The sequence below is a fragment of the Meles meles genome, chromosome 4, assembly GCF_922984935.1.
Source record: "Meles meles chromosome 4, mMelMel3.1 paternal haplotype, whole genome shotgun sequence".
Taxonomy (NCBI): Eukaryota; Metazoa; Chordata; class Mammalia; order Carnivora; family Mustelidae; genus Meles; species Meles meles.
This window is the reverse complement of record NC_060069.1, coordinates 28,431,870-28,446,293: the sequence shown is the minus strand read 5'-3', so window position 1 is coordinate 28,446,293 and position 14,424 is coordinate 28,431,870. Positions and strand designations below refer to the sequence as shown.

Below are 14,424 nucleotides of genomic sequence, written 5' to 3'. Positions count from 1 at the left end.
GCCAAGTCTGGTGTAATTTGAGCACCATGAATCTAGCAATGAAGCTGCTGATAAAAATAGGAATCGGTGGTACACAGAATGATGGCAGACAGAAAGATGTCCACCATCCTTATCCCTGAAACCTGGTAATTCCTTATCTTACACAGCAAAAGAGATCCTCATCAAGGATCTCGAGATGAGGTATTTATCCTGGATCAGACAGGTGAGCCGAAAGTAAAAACAAGACCTCCTTATAAGAGGGACAAATGAGGATCAGAGTGAGAGAAGGAGATGTGTCAGCAAAAGCAGAGGTCAGTGGGGCACCTGGGCGGCTCAGTTAGTTAAGCGTCCGACTCTTGGTTTTGGCTCAGGGTTGTGAGATAGAGCCCAGCTTCAGGCTCCTTACCAGGCATAGAGTCTGCTCAAGATTCTCTCTGGGGGGGATGGGGGGGAAGCAGAGGTCAGAGAGAGAGAGAGATCTGAAGGTGTTACACTGCCACCTTTGAAAATGGAAGAAGGGACCATAAGCTAAGGAATAAAGATAGCCCCTGGAAGCTGGAAAAGACAAGGAAAAAGAATTTTTCCTTTATTGCTTAGGAGCACAGGTATGCAGACACCTTGATTTTAACCTCACAGACCCATTTTTGTACCCATTTTGTACTTCTCACCTCCAAAACCCTAACATAATAAATTTGTGTTGTTTTAAGCCACTGAAGTTTTGATAATTGATTACAGAAACGATAGGAAACTACTACACAATACAAGTCCATACCGGTGATTAATAGATATGTTCATTCATATCAGTTACTTTGCCAAAAAAAAAAGTCTTATTTTTAACCAAGATATAAACACTTTTTAACTAATTTATGAAAATAAAATTTATATTTATGCAACCTTTTTAAATTTCAGCATAACATACATACAGAAAGGTATACTAATCCTAGGCATATGTCTCAGTTAACTTTCACAAGATGAAGAGACTCATGTCTGCACCTGGATCAAAATAAGACTTTACCAGTACATTGCCAAGTCCCCTTATAGCCCCTTCCAGTCACCACCTGCCCCAGGAATAACCACTATCCTAGCTTGAAATAGACAAACCTGTTTTCAAATTTAATGCAACTGTATAATATTTTGTATTTGCCATCTTTGTCTCAGTATTAACTTTGTGAGATTTATCCATGTTTTTAAGTATAACTATAAATCATTCACTTTCTTTGCTACATAGTATTCCATCACAGGACAAAACCATAATTTGTTTATCCATCAGATTGTTGATGATGGACATTTAGATAGTTTCCCATTTAGAGTTATGAGCATCCTTCTATGTGTATTTTAATGAACATATGCTCACATTTCTATTGAATGTATATTTAGAGGTGAAACTGCTGACTCATGTACATACTATGTTTGGTTTCTATAGCTACTACACGGTTTCCAAAGTATCTGTACCAACTTACTTTCCCACTACAAGTTTTTGAGAGTTCCATGCTCTACATCCTCACCAACTCTTAATCCAAAAATCCGATTTAAAGATAAATTACTCAGTATTGGCTAACTTCCAGGCTTTAGCTTAAAAATTTACAAAAGGGCAGGATTTCATTTAAAATAAGGGGGGGAGATTATGACTTAGCTTAGATTTTTAGTAAAAGAAACTGAAATATATTTTAGGTGACTTATGTTTATTATTGCCATAATTTTCCAATTAAGAATCACCTTTATTTTTCTCTTTGCTATTAGAAACATTTTTTTTTTTAAATCACCATGAATGGGAACAAATTCTTTGAACAATCCCAATCATTATGTATATCTGAGAGCTCTGTAGGCCACACTGTTGATTTCCAACTCTGAGGAACCTAAGTGGTCTAAACTCTAGGAAGAATCTGAGTTAAGCAATTGTACTCATCAAGAATTAAATGCATGTAATCACTTCCATATAATAAAGTATTGATCAGCAGCCTTGAACACAGTTTGTGCTAGCATTTCAAACAATGTTATGCTCCTGGGAGTGCTGGATCTTCAATTTCATGTATTCCAGTCATGCTCAGGAAGAGATAATTAGATTTCCCATGGGTTATAGCGTTAAAAAATATTTTTTAATGAAGCCCATTTTATGAAGCAATGGTACCTTTCCTATCATAACACAGGCTGTAGTTATTATGATGGCATTTCATGTTTTGTAAATAAACTAATTAAATGCCTACATACATGTAAGTACAGATACATGTAAATACTGGATCTTAACAAATTCTCCATGGGATTATTGTTCACAGGATAAAGAATCAATAAGCAACACTGGAGCATGTAAGAGCTCAATGAAAAACTCAATGAAATCATCGCTAAGAAAGTGACCATCAGGGGCGCCTGGGTGGCTCAGTGGTTTAAGCCGCTGCCTTCAGCTCAGGTCATGATCTCAGGGTCCTGGGATCGAGTCCCACATCAGGCTCTCTGCTCTGAAGGGAGCCTGCTTCCCTCTCACTCTCTCTGCCTGCCTCTCTGCCTACTTGTGATCTCTCTCTGTCAAATAAATAAATAAAATCTCTAAAAAAAAAAAAAAGAAAGTGACCATTACAGAGTTTCAGGTAATAGTGGGTATGATTATTTGGATTAACCTTCTCACTGAAAACAGTATATGATGCCAGATAAAATATAAATGAACAAAATCTTAATAGTATTTGAGATCTGAAAAAGACAGTGGCGGAACTTTCAGACCAATTTCTTGAATGAAAGTCTTACCTAGAGAGTGGAGTAGACCACGTGAGCCTATACCTGATTGTGCCATGGAGATGCCTACCAGTAATGCAAACACAGGCTTCAGTGGCATTGGGGGGGGGGGGTACTGGGGGAGGGGGGTGCGCACCAGAGCCAGGGAGAAAGGTGTAAGTTTGGGACTTCCCAGCATACCCAGTTTTGTATAGTCTCTTACCCTGAGCTGGGCACTGAGGAGGGGGTATTATGCTCTCAGAGTAATGCAGAAATCATTCCAGTGATCTAGTCACCAACCCCTCCACACACATTCACACTCCTGGGAACTGCTGAGGAGGCTGCCCTGGGAACTTAAGATCTCAGACCCATAACCTGTATTTTACTTAAAGGTCTGATATGTTACTTAAAGAAAAGAGAGCTTTTTTTAAGTTCAGCTTTTAATAAGTTAATACGCATACTGTAAATTTACAGTAAGTGGTAAAAGAACAGGGAGTACCTAAATACTACATTCCTGTGGAGAAAAAATGAAAAAAAGTCATTAAGAAGAGAAATGAAAGATGAGAAAAGAGAGAATATGAATGACAAAGTCTGAAAGAAGACGGTACAATGAAGGCCAATATACTAACAACTACAGTAAATGTAAATGGAGTACATGTTCCAGTGAAAAGCTAAATATTGGTCAAATTAAATTTTTTAAAAATACTATACAGTATTTACTATGAAACAGACCTAAAATGTAAGGATAGAGAGCTGTTGGAAGGGAAAAAATGAAAAAGATATATCAACAAATATTAAGCAAAAGAAAGTATGTGTGATTCTATTAAATGAGACAAAATGGGCCTTATAGCAAAAAGCATTACTAGAAATAAAAGTCACTTCACCAAAAAAAAGGTCAATTTCATATAATGACACCAGAATTTAAATTTTCATGCACCTAATAACATGGCCTCAAAATACATAACACAAAAACAGAATTACACAAGAAATAAATTCATAAGCTTTAAAGGAAACTTATTCACACTTCTCTCAGTAAGTTATAGAAAAATGATACAACAGTCAAAATCAAAATCACAGAAATACCTGAATAAGCATTTCATAAAAGAATATTCTCAAGTAGCCAATAAACATTTGAAAAATAACTCAGCCTCATTTAGTAGTCTTGATCCTACCATTTAAAACTATGGTAAAATATCGCTATATATTCATTCATTATAAAGCCTGAGATAACAGGAGTTGACAAGGATGTGGGGATCGGGTACTGCACTGCTGGTGTGAATACAAGTTAGTACCACCTCTTTGGAAAACACTATGGCATTTTCTAGATAAAATGAATTTGCAAATATTCCATAACCACTAATTTCACTCCAAAGTATGTATCCTAGAAATGCTGCATGCTCATGTGGTGCAAAATACAAAAACAAGAATCTCCACAGCAATATTTTGTGTAAATGCCAAAAACCAGGAAGAGCCTAAAGCCTATTGAGAAAAAAAAATAAGTAAATTGTGATATCTGCATATACTCATATTTCAACATTAGGATACAATACACTAATGAAAAATTAAACCATAAAGATACTTAACAACACAGATATCCTACAAACACTGAGCAAAAAAAGGGGCGTCACAAATGAACACGTATAGTATTGATACATACTATAAAGGCAGGCAAAACCAATCTATATCATTTAGGGATGCATACACAGGCCTACAAAGGAATACATGGGAATGATTACCATGAAAGTCTCTCCCAGGAGGAAAGGAATCCTGATTGAGGGGAATTCAGGGCTATAGTCATGGTTTTTCAACAGAGTGGCAATTTCTCAAGCACTGGTTGTGCAACTATTTGTTAAACTACACACGTTTTAAGGCACTTTAAAAGAGGAGGAAGAGAAAGAGGAAATAGAGAAGGAGAAGAAGAAAACAACCATAAAGAATTGGTAGAAATTTTCTACCCTCAAAAAATAATTATCCCCACTCTCTTGAAACATGTGTCCTCCAAGTCCCCAGATGCCATGTAAGAACTCAGGCCACCCTGAAGTCACTCTGCTGGAGAGACCACACAGAGGATGGAGAGAATGCCTGAAGAGTCCCAGCTGGAGGCAGATATGTGAGCAAATGAGCCTTAGATGATTCCAGTCCCAGGCACCACGGACTACCAGCACTTAAAAGATCCCAAGTTAGAATTGCCTTACTGAGTTCAGTCAATCCCTAGAACCATTAGAGAAGATGGGAAAGTGATAACTAGGGTACTCATCTTACCCGGCTTCTTTTCTTGATGCTTTCTGTGGGTGAGAATGAAATCACGTAGCCTCTCCTCCCTCCTCTAAAGTCAGCGCTCAACTCGGCTAAGGATCCCTCAGGCAGAGGTTCTAAAATGGATGCAATTTCGCAGTCCAGAAGACATCTGGCAACTTGTAAAGACCTTTCTGTTTGTCACTAACAGGGGAAGCAGTGGGTGCTACCCACATCTAGTGGGTAGAGGCCAGGGACACTCTGAAACATCCTACAATGCCCAGGACAGCCATCACAACAAGGAACGGTCCATCCCCAGTGCCAAGACCAAGAAACCCTGTTGGAAGAGTTTATGCAGTTGGGTACAACAAATAACCAGGAAAGAAGCAAGAAGCAGCAAGCTGGGGGTAAGGTGTGGACCAGAAGGGAAACAGAATAATGAGCATCGGTAATCCCAAAGAAATCAATGAGGGAAGACGCTTCCGATGTTCATCTCATCAGGGGGCAGCTTTTCTGAACGGTTATTTCATATGAGGAACATATATGAACCAAACATATGTAAATTACTCTCTTTACATACAGAAATACCAAGCAAACAAAAAAAATCTTTCTCACAAGCTGCCGGAACTGACCGTAGAGCAATAGTCTTTCAACAAAATAGGATACTGTATTATTGCTTCAAATGCCGACAGTGTGATCTTGATAAATTCTTCTGATGCCATCAGTCCTAGGAATACAGGTAATTATTACAGATGTTTATTTTCATGTGCAAAATCACAACATCAAAGTACCTCAAACAAAGATGCAAAATGTTCCATGGTCTACTCACCTATAGCTCCATCTATGTTAGTTTCTCCTGAGTCTACAGATTTAATATGACTCTGTAAAAAATAAAAATTAGTAAGTGAAGATTTCAAAATAACTCTGAAAGAAAATAGAGAAAATATTTTCCCTGAAACTGCACCCATCATTCTTACTGAAATCATTCCTGGAAGGTATTACATACCATATGCAATTTATAAACACTACAATCATCTTAAAATAGGATCATATGAAATAATACATACATTGTAAACCATAGTCATTTTTAAACACATAGATCACCACCCATGAGATTTAATGTTGGAATAAATGCAATAGCAATAAAAGCACAGAAAGGTCAACCTATAAAAGTAAGGATAATCCAATTAATACATAACCATTTCCAATATACTACACTTACTCCCTACCTTGGAAGTTAGTACAGATGCACATAACTGGGTGAAACAAACCTGTCCCAGGAAGGTCAAGCCTTGTCTACCCTTGACTGCACTTAGCACCGAGAGGCAGCAGTTCAAGTACGGCCTTCAAAGTTCACCACTGTTGTTAGTCCCTTTTATATATGTGCTACTCCAACCCCAACCAAAGCCCTGTGCCTCCATGCACGATGACCCCCAACACTGTTCTAGAGGCAGGCCTACAAGTTCCCTGTGTGAATTTCCCAGTTCCTAGCTGAAGGCCCCACAGAGAAGAGGTACTCTGTGAACACAAGATCTGAATGCAACAGTAATAACAACCAGCATGGCCATGATGATGACATGTGGAAGCACCACAGTGGAGTTCTGGACCCTGGCACACAAAAGAATACATATATAACATTTTGTATATAATAACAAATACCAAATAAAGTATAAGATTACCGTGGTATTAAAAAAAAAAAAAGTAAGCAATTAGTCTGGAGGGAAAATGAGTGCAATGGTTCCTCTTAAAATACCTGGTAATATAAACAAGTATATATAACATATATAAAAGAACATATGTACAGGTTTTTGCACTATAAAAGGAAAGAAAATCCTTAAACCCATATTTGAGTTAAGAAATAAGACATTCCTGGGGTGCCTGGGTGGCTCAGTGGGTTAAAGCCTCTGACTTTGGCTCAGGTCATGATCCTAGGGTCCTGGGATCGAGCCCCATATCGGGCTCTCTGCTCAGCAGGGAGCCTGCTTCCCCCTCTCTCTCTCTGCCTGCCTCTCTGCCTACTTGTGATCTCTGTCTGTCAAATAAATAAATAAAATCTTTTTAAAAAATAATAAATGAAATAAAATGATTAAAAAAAAAAAGAACTAAGACATTCCAGGGGCACCTGGGTTGCTCAGTTGGTTGAGCATCTGACTTTTGATCTTAGCTCAGGTCTTGATCTCAGGATTGTGAGCTCAAGCCCCACATGGGGCTCCCCATGTTCAGCAGGGAGTTTACTTCCTTATCCTTCTGCCCCTCCCCCTGCTTGCTCTCTCTAATAAAATCTTTAAGTTAAATAAAAAAAAGAATATAAATCTATTTACATATATACACACAGCATAATCTCAACCACATATCAGTGTAAGTCATATATGTATATATGTGTGCATATATATATATATATATACACATTACACATACAGTTTTCCACACACAGATGCATACATGTGAATTGAAACATGCTAAGTAAACAACATGTTAACAATGGGGTTGTTTCTGAAACTGGTGGAGTTATGGGTGATTTTTTCCTTCAAATCTCACTATAATTTTCTACATTTTCTTGAATGAGCATATATTTTATAATTTAAATAAGCACAATTGCCTTTAAGACAAAATTTCAAAGACATATGCTTTTTGAAAGCTGAACATATGAGATACTTTAAATTGTTTTTTTTTAGTCTATGACTATAAAAACCAAAAAACTAAAAAAGAAATAATATAATAAATAATTTTAAATAGGCAACATAAGCCTGTCATAATAATTTGGTTGAAATAATTTCACAAAATCCAAAATGGGCACATAACTTTTGCTGAGTAAATATGATGTTGAATAAAATATTCAGAGAAAGATGTCTTTTGACTTAAATATATCTATTTAAAGGTCTATGTATTACTTAGTAAAGAAAGAAGGCACAGCACAGTGTTTATACTATGATCTTTCCTGTGTATATTTTTTTAAATATAGATAATACACAAACACAGATGAGGACAAAAATTTTCAAGCAAGAATCACAAGAAACCACCAGCAGAGGTTTCCTTTAGGAAGACAGAATGCTAGCCTAGGAGATGGGCTTTCACATTTCATTTTCTGCCCTTCTGCACTGTTGGAACTTTCTAGCCATATATGTGTATTAATGTTTTTTTCTTTTTTAATGTCAAGAGGGTTATCTATATAGTGAAATTATGGGATTCTTTTAACTTATTCTCTTCCTTATGCTTCCTGCTTAATTTTAAAAAATCCCTCCTGAATGTTTCATTGATTTACCAATTTTAATGTCTTTTGATAATTTCTTCTTCTAGTAAGCTTGAAGGTGAATAAATTAGGAAAATACGCTAGACGGGCCAATGTGCAGAAAGAGGGCTCACTTGAGAAGAGCAGTCATGAATTTAAAGTGAGATCAGTTACAAAAAAATAAAGAAAAAAATAAAGTGAGACCAGTTACTTCATTGAGTTTTTTTCTAGCCATATTAGCCACTCAAAGCAGGAGGTGGAGAATTACATAGAACCGGAGCTAGGGTCTGCCAGAGGAGGACACTAGAAGAAGAAAGCAAAGGGAATTACAGGTTTGTGTAAGGCAATAATGGGGACTGAACAAGAGACTTGAAGCTGGGTGAAGAGAAAATTGACATTGTTATCCCTTGGCAGGAGAGGATGGTGAGTGAAAAGTGCTAAGACCAATTTAAGTCTCAGAGGAATCGAAGGGCTATTGGACATGGGGAGCAGAGGAAGTGGGGTGAGAATCAGGGGTGGTGGCCAGACAATTTGGTCCTGGAAATGTCATGGGCGCAGGCAGCTGAGAGAAGGAAGACAGACTCCTGAGGGAAGAGGCGGTGGAGAGGCTGAGAGGCTGAGGTGTTGCAAGGATGGTCCAAGCGAGGTCTGGTTTTCCAAGAACATGGACAGATGCAGCATGGAGACACTAGCAGTGAGCTCAATGCTGGAAGATTCTGAGGCATGAGGGGCAATGATCCAGGAATCTGTATGAGCACAGCACAGGATGTAACACAGGCCACCCTCTGAGGGCACAAGCTTCGAAGCTGGGAGTTTTCGAAGAGGAGCAGAGAGGATAGATACCTACCCCACAGCCAGGCTCCCTGCATGGAGGAATGGGGGCCCAAAAATGGTACCATCTAGAAGGAATAGCAGTACCTCGAGGGCAGGCCAGTGCTCTGCAGTATCATTCAGTACTTCAAAGAAGCTGGAAATGAGCTCCTGCAGCAAACTATGTATATAAATTAACTTGCCATTCATAAAAGGCAGGGGGTCATAATAGGAACATCCGTGTGGCAGTGACCAAGTACATAGTATCATATTTTTTAAAATGTTAAGAGTGCACTCTCTCTGCTCTATCTACTGCAGCTGAGGTCAATACCTACCAACAAACCAGCATTCACTTAAAATAAAAATCTGCAGAAGGCAGGAAGTAGATCTCTTTTCAAATAATTATCTCAATGCACAGGATAAGTAAAGATTTACTAATAAAGGAGATTATCATTATACTTTTCTATAAAAATTTTACCAGAAGAATTTTATCATTTCTTGTATTTGAAAATTAGAATTGTGTGGTCTTTTTGAGGAGAAAACTATAGCCACCACACTGCTATTATTGCACTTTACAAGGCCAGGACTTTAAGAAAAAAACACCGCAAAATCCTCTTCCTCCACTCATTAATCAAGAGCATTTTCAAAAGGACACAAGAAACACAGTGAACATTAGGTTAATACACATCATGAGTTCCCGAGCGCACTTCCTTAGTGTCATTGCTTCCTATTTCCCAGCCCAGTTCAATGGAGGCCCCACAGAACTATGGTATTCACCAGAGAATCTCCCCATTGCGCTTCCCTAGAGGCTCACACTATCCATATATATATATATATATATATATATATATTTTTTTTTTTTTTTTTTTTTTAAAGTGGAGAGAAATGCGGGTATGATGACACACCACTTCTGTTAATCAGAAGGGAAAGTAGCAATTACCAACTATGTAGTCCTCTTTTGCCTGGACCCTTTGAAAGCTTAATAATGGTTTAAAGGTGCCCTGCTAAATTGTTTCCAAATACTCGCCCCTTTGAAACATAAGACGACGAAAACTTCACTTTAGTTGGGAAAAATATGTTTACAAAATGTTAATTGCTATACTCATGTGTCCATACGTAAGAAGTCCTGAATTTTCCTACCCCTCCCCCCCAAAAAATAAATAAATAAAAGACGTCTATGGGTCAAATAGGCAAACCATGCCTGGTGCCAGCATGAGAAGTGAGACCAACAGGAAGTACAACGCCACCGCTCCCTCCAGCCCAGCTCCTTCAGGACCCTTCTCACGAGTGGCCACCACACCAGCCTGACTGCTGTCTCCACAGCTGTGGAAGGCAGGCCAGCAGCCCCTGGAGAGCTGCTTTAGACGAAGCCCAGAAAGCTCTGGAGAGCAACTTGCTGCCACTGGATATAGCTACTGAAGATGAACCAGGCTAGAGTAGCTCAAATGATGGCAAACTAAGCTATTCTACCAGATATATTTTGAAAAAAATACTAAAAATAATATTTAACTCCAGGTAGAACAATAAGGCTTTCAAAGCACAGTACTAAATACACACACCAGAATGACCCCCTCAGGTCACCAGGACAGAAAGTGCCTCGCGCTCTGGACAGTTTCTACAGGACTTCTACATACAGCTGTGTAGCCCCCTTCTCTACACACACACACACGTGTGCACGCGTGTGCACATGCGCAAAAAAAACAACAAACAAAACCTCTTCCCAAAAAAGAGGAAACCTTTACCAAAACAAAATTTAAAAGAATTATTTCAAAGCACAAAATTCAAGAGGCTTTAATATGCTAATCTGCACTCTGAATTTCTGTGAAGCTGGAGGATGTTGGATGAGTTGACTTCGCCCAGTGGCATCAGCAGGGCACAGTGACTTCGATAATACCTTTGGCACCCTCTGGATAGATTATGAATCAGTTCGCAGAAGTAACAACCAACTCTCAAGAGTTCATAATAAATGCATAAGAACTCTGTAGATAAGTAAATCCAGGTCCTTCATTTTAGTCAATACCTCTTCCCCTTTACTAGTTTTTCATCAAAGCCATCCACACTGAGTAAAAGAAGAATGAACACAGAGCTAAGGCCAAATAACATATGAGATGAGGAAAATGATGAAAAAATTCTGGGACTGATCATGATCCAAACTAGGAAAACATCATGGAAAAAGCCAAAAGATCTTTTCCATTTTACTTCCCTAAACTCCCTCTACCTGAGTGACATTACGTGGGGCGGGGGAGGGGGGAGATTGCTAAAGATTTTTCCACTACCCTAACTACCTTTCAACCAGAGAATTTTCCATTCCCTAAAAGGGCCTATATTAAGAGGGCACTACAGACCACCTCCTAATCCACAGAGTTCACCCAGTCTTTGGAGATGAGGAGGTCCCTCCTTGGTGTGGCCTCCTCCCTTGTCTGGAGCATAGCATTAGATGGAGCAGATGTGTTCTCCCCAAAATACACACATAATTCCTGAAGTTCATAAAGACTTTTAGTTGGAGACACTTGCCAGTTCCTTGAAAACCTAAACTGTAGTCAATTAACGTACACAGAGAAAAGCACTCCACAGGAGAAAAAAATAAGAGAGCAAACAAGGACAACTATCGGCCTCCCAAATAAACATCATGTCAAAAGATTCCAAGATGGCTATAAGGGCAAAACTACCATTTCCAGGCAACGATAGCTCAGTGCAAAAGGATCAGGGAATTACGGCATGCCAAAATGATACCTATATCGTACTTAAAAACAGATTAAAAGGCAAATTAAAGAAGATAGCAAATGAAAATTCTAATAATTTGCAAATCCATGAATGTACAATAACAAAATTACATACTTTGCAAAATTTGGGATTCAAGGCACTTACGATAATAAAGATTTGAAGTTAGGTACAAAAGGACCCTAATTACATTGCTTGAACACACTTCTTAAAAAAAAATCAGTGATCAAACTTCATTATTTTACTCTATGATGAACCTTCTAGAAAACTACACTCCCACTTGCAGAGGACAGTCATTTTTTTGTATTCCAAACTTGGGATAATATAGAGATGTTTACCTCATTTTAACTAGAAACCTCTATGGCGTTTTGAAAATCTCAATTGAGTGTTTGTTATTAATATCAAAGTAAGACTGGAGATGGCATGTGACAAATACCTCAGCTTCCCCTTTGTGTAGGTCCCCATTTTATCAACAATATATAACTATTCCAGGTTAGAAAAAAAGAGAATATGATTCATGAGCCACAACCTGAACAAAAAGACTATTTTTTGTGAACAAAAATGAAGTGAAAAGTAGGACAATGATTTGCTTTCCATTGTTACCCATCTCATCAAAATTAAAGAAAAAGTTAAATTAAGCTTAACTTAGAGAAATGCCATCATAAAAAGAGACACTGCATGTAACTGGACAACAGTAAATAATGATGATAATATATTCCCAGCATTCCATTCTCTCCAGGTTGACTATTTTAAATTTTTTCACAACGTTTAATACCAAAATCTATGAAGTGTTTTCTATGGACTTATTTACCCTACTTGGGCGGTATCTGAACAAAATACATTATCAGGAGAGAATGTATTTTTCTCCAAATGTCAAATTTTATTACAGTCAACAGATAAAAATATAAAAAGGTCACATCCCTAGAGTCAAATAAATACCACAAGGATTTTAAAATTACTTCATTCTGACACCAAATTCCACAGACAGTAGAGACAGCCACATTTTTATTAGGAACGTTAAAAATTCAGTGTTACTCACAAGAATAGTTCCATAACTGAAAAGGAATTCTTCTGTTACAACTTGAGGTCGAAATACCTGTGTGATGAGAGTTTCCACAGATTAAATCCTGAAAGCCACGTGTAAGAAAACAAAATAAAAATGTTTTGTCTGAGTTGCTATCTCTAAGACTCAGTTTAACCAAAAAGGGAGTCACTTTTACATTATTTTTTTTTGCTAATAAGACAGTACCTGAGAAGTTACGAGGTGAAGCACGATAGGCATCAGGGGTAGACACAGCTTCAGCTGCTTCGCTTGGACTGTTGATGGGTGTTTGCGGCCAGAAACATTAGCCAAGGCATTAAGAATGTCACCTGCAAAGCACATCCCAGAGCACACACGAACGTTACAGACCACAAACACGTCAGGACCACCATCACTGCTTGAACACTCATGGGGCTGCTGCAATAATTACTTTGCAAATAAAAGAAGTGGGTAGGAACTGTGTTATTTTATTCACAAATATTGAGATTATAACAGAAAGCTGTGGCCTCTGGGGACAGAATGGATATAAGTTTGATCTCTCATCTAGCAATTTTAAATAGAGTTTATAGTAGTGGTTTTTCAACATGATGATTATTCTTTGTTTTTTTGGTCTTTTCCAAATTTTAACCACAAGCACTTTTCACTTCTGTAAACAGAAAAAATTTATTTAAAAAATTAAAAATGAATCTTGGAACACTGAATGAATGAATGAATGAATAAATAAATAATAAAATAAATTTTAAAATTAAAAATTAAAAATGGGGGCTCCAGGGTGGCTCAGTTGTTTAAGCACCCAACTCTCGATCTCAGCTCAGGTCTTCATCTCAGAGTCATGAGTTCAAGCCCCATATTGGGTTCCATGCCCAGCCTACTTAAAAAATATGTAAGTGAACAGTTTACAGCCTGCAATTTTTAAATAATAGAACAGGATGGAAGAAAAAGGATCAATTCCTAAAACTTCCCTTTGGATGATAAGTCCAATCATAAATAAAACTTGTATTGTGGACATCTGAATCTTAGCATCACATCCTAAAACAGGATGAGTCTGGCACTAAGAAACTCAACTACCAATTGACCAGACTGTAGTCTTCAGGTTGAAATCTTATAAAAGGTTACAATCCCCCCCAAAAATTCGAAATGTTCTATTTTCAGTCATTAACAGGCAGAAAAAAAAAAAAATCTCTCAAAGTGTAAGTAAGGACCAAAGGATACCATCAATCAGCCATGAAGATATTTTCATTATTCTGATTTAATACTCAATACTTCTGAGTCTAAGTATATTTTACTTTAAGAGACTGGATCAAATTTCACATTTTAAACATTTCTGGTTTATAGCTACATCTGCTGGAAAAGCATGGAATGGGATTTAAATAAAATGTATGCATTCCTTAGATTATTTTAGTTTCTCCAAACAACAATGAATAAGAGATTAACTGGAATAGACATCTTTTGCAAATCCTTATGTGATATATTTATTTAAATTTCTTCAAACTCGAGAAGTTTCTAAACTTTGAACTTCAAAATTAAAATTCTTTAATATCTATACATTAATACCTGTGCATTTTAAAATTCTTTTGACAATAAATAAATGTGTAGCTGTAACCTGAAGGAAAATTTTTTTCTTCAGAATTAGGCAAAGAGAAATCTCGAGAAAGCCTAAGTTCAATTTTAAGCTCTTAAGATGTCTTCCTTGTGTTGATTTTCC

General features: G+C 37.5%; 1 protein-coding gene across 2 annotated transcripts in view; it reads right to left on the bottom strand.

Moving 5' to 3' along the window:
* Positions 1-14,424, bottom strand: part of ULK4 (unc-51 like kinase 4) — a 684,359-nt gene that overhangs the window by 447,004 nt on the left and 222,931 nt on the right. For both annotated transcript variants that reach the window (XM_046001316.1, XM_046001317.1), the window contains exons 24-27: positions 12,927-13,048; positions 12,717-12,773; positions 5,747-5,798; positions 5,550-5,644 (exon numbers count right to left, since the gene is read on the bottom strand). In XM_046001316.1, the coding sequence (XP_045857272.1) occupies positions 5,550-5,644; positions 5,747-5,798; positions 12,717-12,773; positions 12,927-13,048 (326 nt within the window). The remainder of the gene's footprint in view (positions 1-5,549; positions 5,645-5,746; positions 5,799-12,716; positions 12,774-12,926; positions 13,049-14,424) is intronic.